A 21,533-nucleotide genomic window follows, 5' to 3' on the forward strand; every position below is an offset into this window, starting at 1 on the left:
ATAGCTGGCTAGCATAGCTGGCTAGCACCGTAGCTAACACGGCTGGCTGTAGCTAACTAGCTCGGCTGCTAGCTCGACCGCACTGCATGTTACAGTCGTATCTGTGATAAATATCTCGGTAAATATCTTGTTTATGTTTGTCTGCACACGGCTGGACATTTTAAATCGTCTTGCAGAGTAATATCTATATTTTTATGCGGCTTAACCTTGTGCTAATGCTAACTAGCGTCGGTTAAGCCGAGCTCTGCGTAGATTTGTCAAAAATAAATTATTCGCCGTTTCGTTAAATCGGTCTCTGATTTTTTTTTAAATCATCGACATGTGTGTGATTCTGGTGTGTTTATTAGGATAATTAGAAATAATATTTTTTATCATTTAGGTTGGTTACGTTAGCGTGAAGCTTCGTTAGCCTTTAGCTAGCGTTAGCAGCTATGCTAATTTGACGACGCAGGTTGCTCGGCGGCAACTTGGACAGAAAGCAGCGTTATTTGCTTGCATTTGACAGACGACTGGACTTAATATCAGTAAATATATAAAATGCGGCGGTTAAATGTGTAAATAGTGAAACAAGACGAGGTGAAAGTGTTGGTGTGCAGCCCGAGACCCGGTCGGAGGGTTTAACTCCCTCTGTCGGCGGAGCCGCGGAGCAGCTGTCCGGTCTCAGACCTCCGCTCTGCGGCCTTTTAAAGACATATTCTCTTTACTTTCTGCTCCGGGTCAACGACGCTGCAAACACGATAAAAACACGCTTTAATTCCCATGCTCCGGCCGCAGTTTACCGGCCCATGCGGGGGCCTTTGTGTCCGGCTGCGGTGCAGAGGCAGCAGGCTCCAGAGAAGCCATGTTGGTTAAGCTGCAAGTCAGGCAACAGCTGAGATAATGGCCGATCAGGACCCGAGCTGCAGCTTTGACCTAGACGCTCTCTCTCCGGCTTTATCAGCCATCTCCACACCGTCCTACAGCTCACAGGCCCTGATCTGAACAGACCCCACTCATGCAGCTCAACCTGCGTTTCCACATCGACCGGTTGAAATGGTTTCATGGCTGCAGCCTGTTCCTCTTTCAGTCTCGTTAATGAGGCTTTGGTGTTGCAGTGAAATGCAGCATGCACACATTCCTGCACTGTTTATGCGCTCTCACAGATAATCATCTCTCCTTCTTTCAGAGATTTGGATTTGGAAGCTGTTGCCACCAAAGAAACTGAAGCATCTTAACAGGTCAGTGTGTCACCAGTGAGTCAGCTGCGTCCACATAAACACGATGAAATAATAAAAACTGCTTTTAATTGTGTTTTTGTTCAGGCTGCGCAGGTTATTTACAGTTGCAGTTTGGTTTTTTTATTATTCTGATCACGTCTGCAACGATATATTAGTTATATGCTTTAATATGTTGGTTAACTCACCACTAAATATTAAATAATAATCTATTAACATCATATTTGAAAATGAACTCTACCTGATGAGTCTGGTTTAACCGTTCAGCTAACGGTCGCTAACACTTAGCACTGAGAGCAGAATGTTACTGGAAGTCTACCTGCTTTAGTTTTAGACACATGCTAGCTGTTAGCATCACCATTAGCATCGTCTAGAGAGTCTTTCCAGGCTCCGACCACCAGACTAAACTCTGGATTAGTCCTGACGCTGCGGCTGCTCTGGTTGAGATGCTCGTGTGCAGCGGTTGTGCTGCTGTGGTGAACATTCAAACACGTCTGAGGTTCTGGTTCATGCTTTCCTAATGAGTCTGAGCTGCCTGGGGATGAACAGACACTGCAGCGCGTCGATCTGTTTATTTTATCAGATCAAATTAAAGGAAATCGTCCAGATGTTGGCGCTGCTGTGTGGCTGCTTTGAGGCTGAGATGCTGGTACACGGCCGTTGTGCTGCTGTAGTGGCAGGTTTCGTTTTGACAACGCGTCCATCAGGTTTTTAGACGTGACGACAGCGCAGCCCCGACTCTGACTAATGTTTACATCAACCAGGCTACGATTCACAATCCAAACACTTCTAGACGATGTGATTTACGCCAGGATTGTTTTAGTTGGAGCTGGCTGAGTGATAAAGCAGCGCACCCTCAGCTTTCTAGCAGCTTCTCTTTAGATGGTGGTGTGTGTTTCAGGGGCTGGGGGGGTGGGGGGGGCTCGGCTCGGCTCGGGCAGCTCCTGCTTATGCAAGCACATGCAGTTCCGTTTGAATTGAATCGCAGGGTCTGGGTCGGTCTGGGGCCGCTTTGTGCTGAGTAAGCCGTGCTGTTTTAAAACGGCTAAACGACGAGCCGGGGTCCTGGCGTTTTGTGTGAGTGTGGGGGGGGGGGGGGGGGGGGGATGTTTGTGCAGCTCTTTGTGTAGCTCTTTGTGTTCATATACTTGGTCCACATGCACAATAGAGCCCCGGACCACAACTCTCTGCACATGCTCAGCTTGGTCCTCTTCTGGAGCCCAAACCGCTCCATGAGTTCAGTTTCTGATTTCCTGGATATTTGGTGTCTTGTTTTTGTGGTGGTGGTGTTTCTTGTCGTCATGGCTACGGTTGCTAAAGCTAGCTGATGATGCTTCATACTTTCCAGCTGTGTGTATGCGAGTCCCGCTGAAAGAAAGCGGAGGAGGAAAACGATGCAGATGTTTTCAAATGTAAAATCATTTTCATAGTTGGTGGAAGGTGGTTTTTATTTTTACGTTCACAGAGAAATCTGATTCAGCGTTAATCAGTGTTTATCGCTCTTAACTACGGCTGGGGTTTCAGATTCTAATCGCTCTTGATTTCCTGCGTCCTTTCATTCCTCTTGATTCAAAACAAGACGCAAAATAAAAAGACAAAAGCTCAAAACATTCAGGAAATACCACAGATCTCTGAATAGATGTTCATAATGGAGCTAAATTGTTTAGAAACGTAAATAATCAGCCGCGATAACGCAAAGACAAAATATAATGAAATAGATTCTTGTGCTTGAGTTTCAGTTTTGGTTTGAGTCTGTGACTAAAGGAGGATGAAGTGTTGCAGCCTGGAGCCTGAATCAGAGCTCGGCCCAGATTGTTTGCTGTTGTTAATGCTGCAGTGCAGTGGATGGAGATCAGGTAGTTGACCGTTGGCCTCCTGCGCCGTAAAGCCACGCCTGCATGTGGTCATGGAGCAGAGCGAGGCTCAGAAAGGCAGCGTTTGATGTCGTCGACGAGTGCACGCTCCGACAGGATGTCAGCTGCACCGTTTGTCGTAAACAAGTTGTTAGAACCGTGTTAACTTCAGCTCCATTATCGTCTGTGCAGCCGTTTAGTGTTTAAACAACACAACGTCCCAAACGTGACCTTTGAGATACTAAAATATTTACATGCGAGTCTGGAAATCTGTTCGTTATCTTCATTAAATCATTTCCAACATCGCTCGGCCCTTTTCTGCCGGCAGCGCAGTTTGATTCCTTTTATCCAGACACGAATATCAGGTTGCCTTCCTAAAGTTACCGTGACCTGAGATGAACCGGCCTCGTTCTGACTGCGCCCCACGACACGCTCAGTGCAGCTCGGCTGGAAATGTCACATGTCACAGTGTCAGGGCTCACAGGTCTGCGTCTGCTGCTGCTGCTGCTGCTGCTGCGTCTGGGCGCTGTGATGAGGAGGACCTGGTCGTCCTCTGAATGAGCGATGACTTTCCTTTGCAGAGCCTCCAGCTGAGAACATGCTAACCCTAATGCTAATGCTAAATGTAAACGAGCTTCTGGCTGAACCGTGGTTCATGTTTGGGTGAAAGTAGCTCAGATCAGTCTGGTCTGCCAGAGATTTATTTCCCTCCTGAACACAGATATAGTTTATTTAGTGAAGATAAAATCTGTTAAATATAGTTAAATATAATAAACTTATAGCCTTGTTTGTTTAAACCTTTGTTCCTTGTCCTTCGTCGCCTGCTCTTCTTTTTTATTTTATCCGTCTCAAGGTTTAAGACGTGAATGGAAGCAGCGCTCCACTTTGTTTTATCCTCAATAAAACACCAAACAACACATTTACACATTTAAAGCCGTAGCGAGAGCAGCCCCTCTGCAGCAGACGGAGTAAAGTCATATAACTTTATTTGTTTTGTGTTTGCAGACCTCGTTTTGTTGCTGCGTGTTTTAAGCGTGTGTAGGCGTTTGTGCAGATGGACTCTGAAGTCATTCAGCTTTCAGTCATTTGACCTGTTTTATCACAGTTATACATTAACAGATGAGTTAAAGGATAAAAACTAAACGTGCACGGTCACACAAAGGGTTTAAAGTTGATTAATTCATGTTTAACTCTGATCACAAACGTCTCTTAAATATTAAATATAGAGTGATTGATGAGAAGCAGCTGGTTGATAGGTTAGGACCTTTACTTTAATTGATCCGTCTGATTTATTTATTCATCAACGGCTGCTCCTGTTTCCATTTGTGTTTATTTATTAAACATTTCTTTCTGTTAAAGCTTCTATAGATTACTACGGTTGGTGTCGTTCTACTTTAAAACGTTTAGAGTGAAGATTTGTTTCTGAGGAACAAATGGAGGTCGTAAACAACAACATAAACTTCTCCTCCTCCACCTCCTCATCACTCTTCTTCGTCCCTTCATCTGCCCCTCCTCCGTCAGCTGTAGCTGTCCGGGGGGGTGGGGGGGTGGGTGGAGGTTGGTCCATTCATAAACAGATGCTATCCGCTGTGTGTGCGCTCGGCTGTTGTTGTTGTTGTTGAACCATCTGCTGAAGCACTTGATGGTTGGTTGGTTGAGTGGAGGAAGGAGAGGGGGAAGGAGAGGGGGGAGGAGAGGGGGGAGGAGAGGGGGAAGTGTGGGAACGAGGAGGAGGAGGAAGAGCAGGAGGAGGAGGAGGAGGAGTCTGATCAATACGTTCAGCAGTTTGATGTCAGTGAAGAGCTTTTATTAAAGTCTGCAGCTTTAACTCCACATTAACATTTAGACCTGAGCAACATTTAGTTTTAATCTCCAAACATTGTAATGTTGAGTATCTGAGTGTGAACCTGTATGAAGGTAAATATCTCTGTGGTGGATTCATTCATTCATTAACGTCTCTTTGTGCAAAATAAATACCAGTAAAGAAAGTTTATTGGTTCTTATCACAAAACCACTGAGTTGGATGGTTTTAACGAAACTCTGTGGTGTGTAGCTTAGCTTAGCTTAGCTTAGCTTAGCTTGAAGCTATATTGGATGTTACTCTACTACCTCCTCCTCCTTAAACATCCAGATTACATAATTAATAAAGCTCTGTCTACCTGCCTTGGTTTACCAGCCGCTACCAACCCAGACACACGGCTCCCTACTGTGGTAAAGATACCCAACGATCTAGGCTAGCTTAGCTGCTGTAGCTTGGCTTCTGTAGCTTAGCTTCTGTAGCTTAGCTTCTGTAGCTTGGCTTCTGTAGCTTGGCTTCTGTAGCTTAGCTGCTGTAGCTTAGCTTCTGTAGCTTGGCTTCTGTAGCTTAGCTTCTGTAGCTTGGCTTCTGTAGCTTAGCTTCTGTAGCTTAGCTTCTGTAGCTTAGCTGCTGTAGCTTAGCTGCTGTAGCTTAGCTGCTGTAGCTTGGCTTCTGTAGCTTGGCTTCTGTAGCTTGGCTTCTGTAGCTTAGCTGCTGTAGCTTAGCTGCTGTAGCTTAGCTTCTGTAGCTTGGCTTCTGTAGCTTAGCTTCTGTAGCTTAGCTTCTTGTTACTCACTTGGAATAAAGGTTTAATCTTTATTATTTAGAAGTGAGTTAAAGGATTAATTGAGTAGCAGCCCTGAAACCTTTTAGATAAAGTTGGATCAGATATTTTCCTTTAATCATTCAGGTTCTGTTTGCACAGTCATAGTAACACCACATGTGGCTCTGATGTTGATTAGATGAGTCAGATGTGGTGGTTTCAGAGGTCAGGATAAAATATTCTTATATTTTTTTTTAGAAATGACATAAAAACCTCAGTTTTAAAACGAAGTGTCCTACGTGCAGCTAAAATGAAGATGGTGTCACGTCGCTGCACATTTAAAGGTGCAGTTGTTGGTGTGTGTGTGTGCGTGTGTGAGTGTGTGTGTTGTCCGAGTAAAGCCAAGGTAAGTGCTGTGCAGTAATCCCATTACTGGATTAGACTGCAGACTGCAGCTTTCTCCTGCAGGATAAAGTAACACAGCAACCAGGAGCAGAGCAGCTCAACCCGACACCCGTCACGAGCTGACGGCTCGCTGGGACGAAGACGTCCAGTTTAAAGAGACCGGTTATCTGTGAACTATGAATGAGACATAAACACGGAATTAAACCTCAAACGGTTATTGTTTTAATGAAAGAATAATTCAGTGATAGTTGGTTGAGTTGAAACATAGGCACCATAAATTATACTGTCTTTGTTGCTGCAATAAATATACGAAGAGAGACTTCCTGAAATGTCATTAATAAGAGATATAATTTATTTCCATGTGCTCTGAGTTTACACCATTTGGTCAGATGCAGGCTAGCTGTTAGCTGTTAGCTGTTAGCTGCTAGCTGTTAGCTGTTAGCTGCTAGCTGTTAGCTGTTAGCTCCCTTTAAATAAATCAGTTTGGTGGTGAGATCTGCAGCTTCTATGACTGAAGGAAAAGTTTGTTTTACTTTTTCTTTATATATTCTTTTTATTATTGTGGACACCTCTTTCCAAAAAGTCTGAATAAATGCTCAGCCAAGAATTCCTTCACGTTTCCCTCGACAACCAAGCTGAGAATCAGTTTGTTTTGGTTTCTGTTTTTGGCCTGGTGAATATTATCATAAAGCCGTGGGTGTTTAAAAGTCTCACATCGTATCATCACTCTTCAGTTTTGCAGCACTTGAAGAATAATCTGCTGCTTTTAGAGGCTAAATGATCAGATTAACGTGAAAAGAGCTGACTTTACATTTACTAATGTTTTGTTTTGTCCGTGTTGTCCACAGGGAACACGCCCACAGAGGGAAGAACAGTGGATGGAAGAGAGAGAGCGACGGAGAGAGTGATAAGGAAGGAGGAGAGGAAGATACAGGACTGGACATCAGGTTAGAGACGAGCAGGTCAAACCGGTCTGGATTCATCCTGTGATTTATCAGCTGGAACGTTGAGGCTGTTTATCACAGCTGAGCAGCTCCAGCACGTTAGCATTAGCATTAGCATTAGCATCTTCTCTGGAGAGTCTTTCTCAGGCTCTGACCAACAACAGTCAGACTAAACTCTGTGGAGCAGTCCAGATACTGATGCTGCTCCAGTTTATTACGTCTCTATTTAAGGAATTCAAACCCGTCTGAGGATCTGCTTCAGGCTTTCTCTCTATTCTTTTAGCTGCCTGATCAAACTGGCTGATTAATTAGTGTTTATGAGTCTCCTCCGCTCTGAGTTGGAGCGGTCAGGCGTAGGGATCCCCAGCTATGTGGTCACGCTAACGCTGGTCACGCTAATGCTGGTCACGCTGGTCACGCTGGCGTGTTCCATGACGAAGTGTCTGGTCGAGTTCACAGGAGACAAAATAATCAGGCTCCAAACAAACGCTTGAGTTTAAGCAGCGTGTGGTGCAGATAAGACCTCGGTGTGGTTGGACAGGTTGCTGTTAAATCTGAAGCGGCTCATGACTCACAGGAAGCTGAAGCGTCTGACATCAGTGTGGTGCCCCTCAAACAAACCCCGCCCCTCAAACAAACCCCGCCCCTCAAACAAACCCCGCCCCTCATGACGGCATCTTATCGGCTCCTGCACACGCTCACACTGCACATGTAATCTAAACATGACGGGGACAATGAGACGTCGTCCTCTGTCCTTTAACTTCATCTGGATGAGGTAGAACCCCCCCCCCCCCCACGCCGCCCCGCCCCGCCCCGCCCCTCTCGATGCTTCCTTTCTGATTAACATATCGATGGAAACACTCTGGCGCGTGTGTGTGTGTGTGTGTGTGTGTGTGAGCGTCTCCTCCTGCCCAGACAAGCCCAGAGGAATTGGGGAGTGTTTAGGAATGTTGCCATGACAACGGGCTCCGACACATCCAGGAAGTAGAATCGGAATTTGAAATTAATCGACTTTATTTCTCTTTCCTGTAACAACGGTGGACAAACAGATACTGAAACCATGAAGCTGTGCTCCTGAGGACACGCTGCGTTTCACTGGATGCAGATGATGTTAAAAATATGTTCGCTACTGGCAACAAAGCGCCGAGCTTCAAATAGGTCTGCAGTCGCATGGCAACAGGAACAGGACACATGAGGAGTGTTTTCAGTTAGAGACCATGTTCAGGAGAGACGCAGAGTTTCTGTCCAGGCAGATTAAACACTAAACGTGTCGGGGAAGAGGTGCAGACGGGTTCAGGGAGTTCTACCAAACATCTAAAACCAGTAAAGTCTCTTTAGTTTCACTCTTCAGGAAGTTTCATACAAGTTGGAAGCTGCAGCTGCATTCCTCTCTGACAGGCCTCGGCCTCTTTCTTCCTCCTTTACCACGTTCCACCGCTCACCTTTTTTTTTTTAACATCTTCTAGTTTTTCTTGATCTTTTGTTCTCGTTTCTTTCTGCGTTTGTGTCTTGTCCCCGTATTCCCTCTCTCTTCCCCCTCCCGTCGACCGTCTGTAAGATGATAGCGGTGTAGCTAGCTGCCAACTCCAGGGGCCCTCACGAAAGAAGAGGAACAGACTGTTCTCTGTGCACGGAGCTGCTGCAGCGTTCATGCACCTCAACCCAGAGTCATGTTAACGTTAAATAAAGCTTCATTTTAGAGGAATGCTCAGTAATAACCAGAATAAAGCAAAGAGAAGGACGCTACTGAACACGCTCATACAGGAAAACCTTTGTAGAATTATTCTTCTGACAGTTTAAAGACTTGGGCTGTAAATAAATATTCCTTTTAAACAATATTTATAACTTGTACCCAATAAAACCTGTTCTCATGAAACCTCCCAATTTTAAGCAAAACAATTCCCAGAATTAAATTAAAATATTTTTGCAGGAAAGATGTATTTATTGCCAGGATTTCATTTCAGTTGCTGGTGCCTGTTCTATGAAGAAGTAACACATTTATTTATAATAAATGCAACTTCCATCATCTTACAGCGTGACGTTGGACATGTTACGTCTGTACATAAACAAACTAAACACTAGGCAGCTCTTATTCAATTCTAAAGATGGAAAACGACAAAAATGTTGATAAGTAGCTGCAGCCTAACACGTGAAGAAACAAGACGAGATCTTTAGAAGCGTAATCAGTGGCGGTTCTACGGGGGGGCATACAGGGGCAGCTGCCCCTGTAAAAATACATCTTGCCACCCCAGTTGCCACCCTACATCATTTTTTTAATTAAATGATCTATCCGTAGAAATTCAGCCCTCATCTCCTTCTATCTATCATTATTTACTCTTTAAAATACGCCCCCCCCCCCCGGAATTTTGAAATGGTTTCACCCAAAGAGAGAAACGTTTCTCTCACGTCGCGTATCGCTCGATATCACTGGACCTTCTCTGGTCCGTTTACCGCTTCATTCGCATTTCGTCCAGTGCGTCGGTGGCATTCACAGTTAGTTCCGTGTGTTCTGTGTAGTTCTTTATTAAATAATTAAATATAACTACGAGCAGTACGCCGAAATTAAACTACAAATGAGACCAGGAAGTCCGGTTTGGAATGTGTTGCTTCACCGGGACGGTACGGCCGAAGCGAGATTTTTTTCGTCACGTAACCTTACGATACTTCTTCTGTCACATGAACTTGTAAACGTGCAAATTTGCTGTTATTTGCTATCATGGTGGCTAGCAAGCTATACGTTATAATGTATGTTTGTTTACGCTCATTACAAAAGTTCCGGGTCACGTAAACCCGACCAATTAAATATTAAAATCAGATTCAGTCCTGTTTCCTGTTTTTCCATTTTGTACTTTTGATCTGAGCCTAAAATTGAAATATGAAAAACCAGCCATTTTTTCGTTTTGTGTTAGATTAAAAAAACAAATAACAAAATAACCAGTCACTTTTTCATGTTTTTGATTGCCATTTGAAAAGGGAAAGAACGAATGACACACGAATCCGTGTGTCATTCGTTCTTTTCCATTTAAATTCAGTATATATACGTCTGCCATATGTTGCCACCCCTCAAAAATTCCTGCCCCCCTCTCGCCACCCCATAAATATTTTTCTAGATCCGCCCCTGAGCGTAATTGACCCTTTGTTGGTCTCTAATTGGTCGGCTGTTCCACCAATCAGAGGGCTCCTATTGCTAGGTTAGACAAACAGTATGCATGTGGGATCCATTCACACAGAGAAACACTGAAATCCTGTTAGAGTCTAAAGGTAATGTGAAAGCGAGCTAACGTTAGCCAGCATGCTAATGTTAGCCAGCATGCTAATGGGCGACATTGGAAACACGACTTGTGTTTTTACTAGTTTTCAGCTTTTACACAGCTTCTGTTCGTCTAGCCTAGCAACAGTAACACAGGAAGTTGAGACTCTAGCGATAAGGAAGGAATCCTCTGATTGGTGGTTAGCTGACCAATCAGAAAGACGTCAACACAGCAGAGAAAGTACAGAAGTTTACCACCAGCTAACTCATGTAGACGTAGTTTAGAGCTAAAGCTGAAGCTAAAGCTCATCACTGGTCTGTTTTCTTTCATTTGAACCATTTCATTGGTTCTGTGTGAAGAATGATCAGCGTGTTTACTTATATCGTTCCAGTTCTTCATCTGACAGATCCACTGTTTTTATATTTTAGTCGTCACGTGTGAGTTTATCTAATGGAAGATGATCTAACGCTGCTCTGATGAGTCCTGTCTGAAGCATCTTCCTTCATTGACTGGGGTGACGCTTCCTTGTAAGGATAAATCCCTGCACAGATGCTTTATGGCTGACAGAGGTGTTTCCATGTCAGAAGCTTGAGTCATATTCATGGAAGTAAACAGCTCCGTTTGCTGGAAGGGTTTTTATTTCTGTGGCTGATGGAGGGAGCAGTTTTCTTGAGTTCTTCGTATCTTTGAAACACGTCTTGGGGGGGGGGGGGGGTCTGTAATGATATCACTCCGTCCTTATTGGCTCCAGAGCCGAGCAGCCTCCATGTCCTGGTGCTGGCGCTGGGCCCAGCTCAGACCTAGTGGGTTAATAAAGGTGGAGTGTGTCTGGTCAGGACCAGGTTCACAGCTGCTTATTGATTCCAGTCTCTGAAGGAAGGTTTATTTTTGTTTTTCAGGTTTTTATATGTAAACCGTTAAACTCTCATGCTTCAGCGCTCGCTGGCTGGCTGGCTGGTCGTCCACACATGGGTCTGTTTGTTCTCTTATCACGTTGGCTGGTGAACAGAGTGGTTGTTATTTGAACTGGAGGGTTATAAATAGACCTGTGTACTGCTGCAGCAGGCGCAGAACTAACACACGGGCTAACCTGCTGTAGGAAAAGGTCAGGAGACACACTCCACTTCTTACTGTCAAACACACTGGTCCAGGTCCTCTGAAGGTGTCTCCTTTTTATTGTTTTTAACCTTCCTCCCACCGTCTTAGTGCTCGTCGTTGCTCGTCGTTGCTCCAGGGTAAGAGGTTTCCCCTCTGCTGTGGTTTTCTAGTGCAGCGCTGCCAGCTCTAAGCCCGTTGTATAACCATAATCTAGTCTTACCCAAACACGGGGGGGGGGGGGGGGAGTTTCAAACTAAACTTTCTGACTCCTAAACTCTTCAACAGGAGAAAATGTTTGGTTTTACATTAAGGCACAAGCTGCGTTTCCAAAATATTAATTTGATAGACTCTGCAGATTTTAATTGGAGATGGAAGAACTTTAGAAAACATGTAAGTCATGTGACTGATCAGCTGTTTCAGCTTCTTATGAAGACGTGTGAAGCTCCTGCTGTCCAGTCACGTCTTCGTCTCAGACTTCAAACATGAAACATGGTCAACGCTGCAACAAACTACAGCCGACCGTCTTAGGATGATGTACCTGAGGAAAGCAGAGCTGTGCGTCTAGGACGTATAAATAATTGTGTTATTGACGAGGACAGATATTATTCAGGAGGCAATAACAAGAAACTACTTTGGAACAACGGCTAGAATGATAAACATGGTCCACACTGGTTGACATGACGGAGTTAAACCTTGAGTATCAGACCAGATTATCATGTAATGTGAGCTGCTCACAGATCTACAGACTCATTGGTCATGTTTCACAAAGAAATGATGAGAGACGAGTCTATGAGGACCTGGAGCAGCTGATAGTCTTAGCTACCGTTAGCTAGCATGCTACTAGTTGATAGACGGTTAAAGTGTCGTCATTCAGACTTGTTTACTACGTTAAAATGATGATGGCTTCTTCTCTTTGGTTTGATTAACGGGTGTTTCACACCCCCAGTCGTCTGAGGCGTGTCTGTCTCTGGTCTGTCAGGATAATCTGAGTAATATCCTGTAGTGTGTGTTGGTCTGAGACTGTTTCTCCTGAGGTCTGTGATGAGGTCTGACTGGATGTTTAAAGTCTCGTTCTTCAGGTTTCTCCTGTTGTTGTTTACGACCACTGTCTCTACTGACTCTAATGTGCTAACGGCTGCTACTCTCTGATGTAATGAGGATCTGATCATGTTCTACTGTGAATCATTAGCTCAGATGATAATTATTGATAACGGGTGAACAGCGCTAACTGACCCCCGTCCACTTGTCTTCTTGTCTCTTTGTCTCTGCAGTGCCAGAGCAGACCAAGTGAAGACAGAGTCCTTCTTTACCTGAACCACATACCCCCTTCCCCTTCCCCATACACAACACACACACACACACACACACACACATACAGTCCTCAGCGATGCCAAGGGCTCCTGATCAGCCTGCTGCCCGCTCTGACAAGCCCCGCCCCTTCACCTCAGACCACTGAGGCTGCGCTCTCTGAGCTTTGACCTTTGAACTCCCCCGCGTCAACCTGGGAACCAGAGATCACCTGTTCTCCACCCAACCCGGGGACGCCTTCCTGCCCAGCCAGGAGCCGCTGCAGCCACCACCACCACCACCAGCGGCGCTCACAGGTAACCGTCGGCTCTGACTCGCCGCAGGCTAACGGGCTAACGGGCTAACGGGGACGCCGCAGCAGCTATCAATCTGATTAGATTAGATTTATGAGTAGAAGGCTGCAAATCAGTATCTGTTGTATTGAAGTACACCCTCACCGTCCAGTTCATTAGGTACACTAGTGATTCATTCTAATGTAGAAGGTTGTGGTATTCAGTAGCTTAGCAGAGATGAACTTGGTTCCAGTTGGAACAATTATCTCATTAAAGAATCCTCGTTTGTCCTTTTAAGTTTCTTTTATATTTTAAACTAATTCAGATGACGTGTATGGCTACTGTCACTACTGCTAAGCCCCGCCCCCAGACACTCTGATTGGTCCATCAGATGTTTCCTGGAGCAGAATCAGTTCCCAACAGAGAGACTCCAGATAAACTTTACTGCACTAAATAAATCAGAGTTGGTCTGACTTCCAATAAATAAAGAATAAAGCATCGTATATGTGTTTCTGGTTGACACACACACACACACACACACACACACACACACACACACACTATTTATTATTCTCACAGTGTACTCAGTGGGCTAGACAAAATAACAGGAACACTGTAGTGTTTCATCAGTCCAACATGAGAATGAATCAACATTAGTCATGAAGGGGATTTAGATGACAGTGTTTTCATTAGTGTACCTAAAGAACTGGACGGGGAGTGTGTACATGTACATGGAACAACTTTAAATACTTCTAAATGTAATAATACTTTATCACCTGGATAACAAACCAGCAGCGTCTGACCACTAATACTTACCTGTACCTGCTCGTCCTTCTCTGCCTCGTTTTAACACCTCTCCTTCCTGTTTGCTTGGTTCTCATTGAATGATCTCTGTCTCTGTCTAACATCCTACTCCTCTGTTTGTGTTCTGTCTCTAACTCCCTCTTTCCTCTCTGTGTTTCCAGGCATGGCTCCCATTCGGGACTCCGTCAGTCACTCCCCTAATCAGACAGGTGACTACACAAAGCCTCCTTCTTTTTTTTGTACTTCTGCTTTTCTTTTCTTTCTACCTCCCAGTGTTTGTCCTTGACCTCGACGGTTAATGCTTCGTTGTTCACGGGAAAGCTGTGAGACGGAGAGAGGGGGATGAATGAGTGAGATCTGGCAACGCAACAAAAATGGCGGCCATTTTGTTCAACATGATCTAGAGACGATTCTAAGAGTTCAGTTTGTGGATGTTAGAAACGGTGATTAAGAGAATATGACGACAGATTAAACCGAAACAGTGCGTAGCTTAAGATGCTAACATGTTTGTCTCTGCTAACCTGGAAGCCAGACCAGTTTACCACTAAACATTTGTAGAGAAAGTTTATCTGGAGTCTCTCTGTTGGGAACTGGCTTCATGTGGTGATGGACAGAAGAGAACCAGAGGTCGTAGACGTCACCTGAGAGACGTGGAGGTGAATTAGTTTGTTTCTGATGAGAACAGAGTCACGTGAGGCCGGATCCTTAGTTTACTTGTTCAGATATTCCAGGTCATATTATAACGGAGGGATAAGTGTTTTAAAGCCTGATCAGATGTGGTCTGTGAAGTCTAATTTTAGAGACAGAGGGCTTAAACCCAGTCTGAGTCTCTCCTCCTTTGCCAACTCCCCTGCTTTATTGCCTTCACCTCCTCCTCCTCCACCCTCCATCTCTCTCCTCCTCCTCCTCCTCCCCCTGCCGATGGTCGTCCTACCGCCTCGCTGAGCCCTCGTTTATAGCCCTGGCAGTGCTTCTGGTTCCTGCTGTGGTGACAAAATGGTGGCAGCTGTGTCCTGGCTCGGTCCTGGCAGCGACCACATCCAGAACAGTAGGGCAGCTGAAGCTGTGAGGGAGTAGTAAACGATGAAGGCACGTGTGAAAGAGGCCTTTAAAAACCAAACATCTGTTGTTTCATTAGAGCTGTAGAGGTGAAGCAGGAGCTGAGCCAGAAGCTTTACCAGACGGTTTAGGTCCTGAACAGACGTCCTGTAGTGACTGAAGGAATGACAGACACGAGTGGAGCTTCAGGTTTCAGGTTTTATTATTATTATTATTTAATGTCGGTACAATAAAGAGAACAGTAATAAGTCCTGAGGTCATGCCACAGCAGATAAACAAGAGGACAGATAATAAATCTAACAAAGATCAATAAAAACTAAACTAATAAATAAATGTGTTACGTTACAGTTGTTGTGCCTGGACCACGGTTATTAGGAGGTAGTGTTTGTGAGTCAGCATCTGGACCCCCATCCTGGGCGTAGCTACCTGGCTAACCTGGGGGGGGGGGGGTGTATATCTGGACTGTCCCGGGTACTGGGGGGTTCCCTGGGAAGAACTGGAATGTGTTTGTCTGGATTTGTTTAGACGTTGGTTAATGATGGATGGATGGACTTAACGGCATCACCTTTGGGAGGATTCAGTGTTTCTGTCTAACGGTCTGCCCCGTCACCCCCCCCTCCCCTTCTCTCCCCAGGTCTGGAGCATCCTGGCTTGGACTCGCAGTATGAGCCTTCCCCCTGGTCCTCTGGCTCTCCCTGCAGCAGCGACAGCAACAGCAACTGGGGCAAAGTCTTAGTGGACGGCAGCGCCGACAAACCCGGTAACCCTTCGTCAACCAGCTCTTCCGTCTGGCCCCCCTCCTCCTCTTCGTTCTCTTGCTCCTCCTCTTCCTCCTCCTCCGGCTGCGGGTCAGGATCCGACCCCGAGCTGGCGTCAGAATGCATGGACGCAGATTCTAGCTCCTCCATCGGCTCAGAGAAAAACCTCGCCGCTGTTGCCGCGACAACAGTGATGATGATGTCAGCAAATGCTTCTTCCTCCGTGTCTTCTACGGCGTCTTCCCCGTCCTCCTCCTCCTCCCTGGTGACCTCCGCCATGATGGTCGGCGTTTCTGTGAACGGAGACGGCAGCGGTCGTCAGGGGCTCAGCGGAGGAATCGGAACCATTGGCGGCGCAAATAACGGGAATAATAACGTCACCGGGCCGTCACACTACTCCGTGGTTGGGTCCAGCACTATCGGCAGCAATAACATGAGTAACCACAACAACAAGGTTGTCGGTAACAGCAGCGTCTGGGGCGCCCAGACAGGAAGCACCCCCTGCATCAATGGAGGGTTGAACCCAAACACTTTAAACCCAAATGCCAACCACGGTGCCTGGCCACAGAATCCAACCCCAAGCTCGGTGTCCCAGGGCCAACGGCCTCCACAGGCTCAGGGGACGAGTTCCAAACTGGGTATGGCCCCTCAACAGGGCCCCCTGCTGGGCTGGGGTGGCATGGCAGCTCCAGACAACAGCAGTATGATGGAAGACACTGAGGTGAATAATGGTACATCAGGTGGAAAGGTGTTGGGAGGCAGCAGCGGTGGGAGTGGAGGCCTGCAGCCTAGCAACCTTAACACTGAACCCAATGGACCAAATAACACTATCATGATGAATACTACTACTACTACTACTAACGCCACAATGACCTCTAGCCCACCAAACTCTACCGCCTCACCCCAGCTCACTGGGGATTGTTCCTGGGGTTCCATTGGAGGAGGGAATGGGGGTACGCTGGCCAATGGAAACCTCTCATCAGCGCCCCAGCACCCCCAAGGAGAGCTGGGGGGTCCTGGGGCCTTCGGTACGCCTTGGGGTGCAGCTACCTACCCCGTAGACAAGGGCCCCCCAAATGCAGACACTGTGAACCCCCAAATCTCCTCTGCTGCTGCTTACAAGAGTAATAATAACCACAATAACACTGGGGCCCCACGCTGGGACCAGGGGCCCACCAACAACCCAAACCAGCCTCAGAGCAACTTGTCCTGGGGCTCAAATCAGATCCCAGGCTCCGGAGGCCAAGCACCAGGAAATGGGAACCAAACTACAATGGGCTCTCCAGCGGGGATACCCCGCCCCTGGGGGAGCAGCGCGTCCTCCTCCTCCTCGTCCTCATCATCGTCCTCCACATCGATCAACAAGGTGTCAAACGGAGACTGGGGCTCAGCCCCCCCTGGTAACAACCACCCAGAGGCTGGAAGTCATAAAGGAAGCTCCGCCAACAATGGCTGGAAGAGCCTGGAGGATGACGCCATGGGAGGGGCAGGGGGAGCAGGAGGGAGTCACGGCCTGGCGAGTGTCACTGGAGGCTGGGGTCGCTCTGGGGGCAGCGAAGGAAGCGGCGAGAGCTCCGGGGGGCGTTCCAGCTCCGACGGGAACCAGTCGAAAGGAGGAAACCGCAGGAAAACGCCCCAGCCTGCGCCAGTACCATCAACTGTGGCCCGCACCGACGTGGACCCCAGGGTTCTGTCCAACACTGGATGGGGACAGACGCCCATACGGCAGAACACGGCCTGGGACGTCAACTCTCCTGCTAACAAACAGCACCAGGGGCCCAGAGCAGACGAACGAAAGCCCAGCGGTGGGGGCTCCGGCTGGGGCAACGCGGCACCGGCAGCTCCCTCCCAGAACCATGGAGGTACGGACGTTCACAACATCATTATTATTATTATTATTATTAAAGTAGTGAGCTAATCATTTATATCCCTCTCTTGTACCTGCAGGCTGGGGGGGTGGGCCAGGCAGCTCGGGCCCAGAATCAGGAGGCTCCAGCTGGGGAGAGCAGCGACAGACCTCTGGATGGGACAAGCCCAGCGGAGGAGGTGGAGGAGGTCAGAGCAGCTGGGACGATGGATCCAGCTACAAGGGCAACAACAGCAACACCTGGAGCAACAACGTCAACAAAGACGACAGGTAAGTTATTATACCTTAGAACAAACACCTGGACTCTCCCGTTCAGGTCGTCGGTTCCTCCTCATAAAGACAAACGTTAGTTAAACATCTTCTTCACCGTTACTGATCTCCTTCGTCTCCGTTCAGGTCCAGTACCTGGACTAATGCACCCAAACCACAGCAGAGCTGGGGTTCCCACGGTGGAAACGGAGGTGACTCCTGGGGGGGTGGCGGTGGCGACGGTGTCAGAGGAGGAGCCAACAACCACTGGGGGGAGCCCCAGAAGAGCGCCGGCTCCGCGGGCTGGGACAGCGACAGCGACCGGTCCGGCTCTGGATGCTGGAGCGAGCCGAGCCGAACCAACACCAGCAGCAGTAACACGTGGGTGGGCAGCGGAGGATCAAATACTCCAGACCAGAGCACTCCAAACCCCGGCGCCAGCTGGGGAGACTCGGTCAACAAAGCCAATCCTCAGAGTCAGAGCTGGGGAGAGCCGATGAAGAACAACCACGGAGCCCAGAACTGGGGGGATCCGGCTCCTAAACCCTCCAACGAGTGGGGGAAAGGTCCCGAATCCAACGTGTCCAGAGGCAATCAGGGTCCCAGCAAACCCACAGGTAGTGACTGCTGTTATCCATCAGCTCACGTTTCAGTAGAAGGACGTGAAACTAAACCTGTTGGTTCATTCCAGGCTGGCTGGGGGGCCCGATGCCCACAGCGGGTCAGAAGGAGGAAGTGGTGACTGGCTGGGAGGAACCGTCCCCAGAGTCGATCCGTCGGAGGATGGAGATCGACGACGGGACAGCAGCCTGGGGAGACCCCGGTAAGCCCCCCGAAGAACAGCTGCACGCCGCCGCCGCCGCCGTTAAAACCCTGTTAAAGCCTGATGACTCTGACTTTTATTACTTCACAGGTAAATACAGCGGTGGAGCCGTCAACATGTGGAACCGCACCGGTCAGTCGGAGCAGGAGGCCCCGGGACCCCCGGCTCAGCACCAGCCCCACCCAGCTCACGCCTCCATGCAGCCCATGCAGCACCTCAACCAGGATAAAAGCTGCAGCTCTGGTAATTATCTACTCTGCGTATGTTTTGTTATTTAAGTGAACGTTGAGGTGTTTGTAACGTGTTGGGACACGACGCAGGCTTTGAAACGGTGCTCGCATGCAGCTGCAGGTCTTCTCTCCGCCTGTGAACCGTAAGAATGCATAAAGAGTCTTGAAAGGCTTCAGTGTACACAGAGACATGCAGTGAAACCAAACACCAGCTCCCCACAGTGTCGTCTGTGCCGAGGGCTTTTTGTAGAGCCGGTTGACTCATCCCTCTGGAATGCTAAGAGCATCGATTTTTCTCTCATTTCTTTTTTCTCCTCCTCCCTTTCTCGCTCGCTGTAGAGACGCAGGCTTTTGTTGGGGTTTTAGAAAAGAGAGCCGGTGAGTGGAGGAGGAGGAGGAGGAGGAGGAGGAGGAGGAGGTCTAGTGACTTAGTAATGGGAATCGTTCCAACGCTAGACGGGAAGACTAAAACGAGCACGGCAGCTATTCTGTAGAAGGGGCCTGAGCAGGAGGAGCTGTCGGGGTTATTCAGGGTTTCAGGACGGGGTGTGGCCAACGGGACGACTCCAGCTTAGAGAAAATAATTAGTGGCATTAAAATCACTTTAGTGGAGGTGCACAACTAAACAACTCAATCAGTTCATAAAGATTTATTCCTGGAGTCTGATGTAAAGCTGTGGATGCAGAATGTTCCCCCCCCCCCCCCCCAGTCAGATGATGAACACTGAAGCCCGAGGCCACCCTCCCATGATCGGACCTATTTTTACATGGAGGCATCTCTGGCATGTCCCGGGACGCCTCCTGCTCAGGGAGAGAGTCGCAGGTCTGGGTGGTCGCCGGTAACCGGAGCTCTGGTGGAAAGGTTAACGTGGGCCGCCCGGTAAACAGCGCTCACATAAGAACCTGCAGCATCACGGACGTCCCGTTAATGCACCGTCCCACCTCATACAGCCGGGGGTCAGTAACGAGGGCCTCAGTAGAACAACATCTGGAACACATAGAAGAAGAACGGATACGGCCCAGATCTGCTCTGGAACAAAATAAATGGTTTATTTATAAAGGGAAGAAATGTGCACAGATGTTTGAAATGAATCAGAATCAGAATGTGAGTCAGTCTGATAACGGTTCATTTCTAACGTCCTGATTGGTTCCAGAGGTTTGAGGTGTCTCCTCTAGTTTCTCATCGGTCCTGTCTCGTCTCTGTCCTTTTTAAATCCTGACGCTGCTCTCATGATCTGGATTTTTAAATAATTATCCGAGGGTTTGAGTTTGATTTTCATAAATACTCAGCCCTGGTAGTAGAAACCAAAACCAGTCTCCTCCTCGTCTACCGTCAGTCTCTCCGTCTCCATCCACCCATCGGAGCCAGTCGTCTCCAGATGTTCTTGTAGATCCAGATCAGATCAAGATCATTGACCTTATACCCCTGTGTTTCCTCCAGGCTGGGGCGAGGTGTACCCTCAGAAGAAGGAGTCCTCGTCGTGGGGAGAGCCTCCTCCTCCTCCTCCTCCTGCTCCTACCGCTGCTCCACCCGTGTCGGTGGACAACGGGACGTCTGCGTGGGGGAAGCCCATGGACAGCAGCTCTAGCTGGGCTGACCCCAGCAGGGACGGTCGGGATGCCCCGTCCGCATGGGGCAGCCAGCAGAGGCCTGGTAGGGGCAGGTCACAGGAGCAGAAAGAGAACCAGACCAGAGCCGAACAGAACCGATACTCAGTGTCTAACTGCTTGACAGCTGCAGGTCCCAAGCCCATGGAGACATGGTGTGGGGAGGAGGTGTCCATGAGCAACAGCTGGGACCAGGAGGAGGAGGTGGAGATCGGCATGTGGAGCAACAGCCAGCAGGACAACCGGTCACATGACCAGAACACCTGGAACTACAAACACAAAGGCTCCAACAAGGTGAGTCCAGCTCCTCCTCTCATCATTAACATAGATGGTTATAAATACAAATTAATTAATGATGAATTAATGATGAATTAATGATGAATTAATGGTGAATGTGTTTCAGATGAACAAACCTGTCAACAAACAGGACGAGCCCTGGATGAAACCCTTCATCAACCAGTTCAGCAGCATGAGCTTCCCTGTGAGTCCAGACTTTAAATTAATCAGAGTATTATAGTAATAAGTATTATTATTCTTATTAACTCCTTGTTCCCTGGTCCTCCTGCAGAGGGACTCTCCTGACGACCCCATGAAGTCTGGATCCGGGATGGTTCAGGACAAGAGGATGGACATGAGCAGCATGGGAGACTTCAACGGAGTGATGGGGAAGAACCCCGGGCCCCGACACCACAAGGAGTACGCCATGGACCGCAGTCCTTACTATGACAAGGTACGCAGCAGCGCCAGCTCTCCGGCGCCCCACGGTGGCCGTCCTGACACGCTGCACGTGGACGGGACGTTCAGGTTCAGTTTGGCCTGGCTGCTTTCCTTCAGCTCTTCTTTTCTTTTCTTCAGTTTACTCCTGTCTCCTCATCACTTCCTCCACCCTCTGCCAAATTAACTTTCTTTTCTCCTCCCCCCTCTCCCCCCTCTCTCCCCCCTCTCTGTGCTTCTTTGGCTGCTGGCGTGCTTCCTGTCCCTCTGTGCTTGCCGTCCCGACCTGGCTTTGCTTCTGCAGCTTTCCCCCTCCTCTTACGGGAGCCCGGCTCCTGGCGAGCTCTCGTCCAGTCATAGCATGAGCCTTTCACCTTCCAGCTCCTCTGCTCGGCCTCTCACCTGTCCCAGCTCTGAGCCGTCTCCTTCCCTCTCTAGCTCCGGGGCCTCTCGCCAGGTGAGTGTGGGAGGAGGAGGAGGAGGAGGAGGAGGAGGAGGAGGAGAAGATCTGAGTGC

At 48.2% G+C, this 21,533-nt stretch overlaps 1 protein-coding gene across 3 annotated transcripts in view; it reads left to right on the forward strand.

Annotated features, from left to right (window-relative positions):
- LOC311506389 (trinucleotide repeat-containing gene 6A protein-like) overlaps positions 1 to 21,533 on the forward strand; it is a 34,194-nt gene that overhangs the window by 356 nt on the left and 12,305 nt on the right. For 2 of the 3 annotated variants that reach the window (XM_084570336.1, XM_084570338.1), the window contains exons 2-13: positions 1,166 to 1,217; positions 6,882 to 6,980; positions 12,598 to 12,930; positions 13,872 to 13,919; positions 15,404 to 17,389; positions 17,475 to 17,664; positions 17,791 to 18,260; positions 18,335 to 18,466; positions 18,557 to 18,709; positions 20,137 to 20,597; positions 20,707 to 20,784; positions 20,872 to 21,033. In XM_084570336.1, coding sequence (XP_084426462.1) covers positions 13,874 to 13,919; positions 15,404 to 17,389; positions 17,475 to 17,664; positions 17,791 to 18,260; positions 18,335 to 18,466; positions 18,557 to 18,709; positions 20,137 to 20,597; positions 20,707 to 20,784; positions 20,872 to 21,033 — 3,678 coding nt within the window. In that variant the 5' untranslated portion in view covers positions 1,166 to 1,217; positions 6,882 to 6,980; positions 12,598 to 12,930; positions 13,872 to 13,873. The remainder of the gene's footprint in view (positions 1 to 1,165; positions 1,218 to 6,881; positions 6,981 to 12,597; positions 12,931 to 13,871; positions 13,920 to 15,403; positions 17,390 to 17,474; positions 17,665 to 17,790; positions 18,261 to 18,334; positions 18,467 to 18,556; positions 18,710 to 20,136; positions 20,598 to 20,706; positions 20,785 to 20,871; positions 21,034 to 21,533) is intronic. The other variant, XM_084570337.1, reaches the window with a different exon arrangement.

This window comes from Chelon labrosus (assembly GCF_963514085.1).
Source record: "Chelon labrosus genome assembly, chromosome: 21".
Lineage (NCBI taxonomy): Eukaryota > Metazoa > Chordata > Actinopteri > Mugiliformes > Mugilidae > Chelon > Chelon labrosus.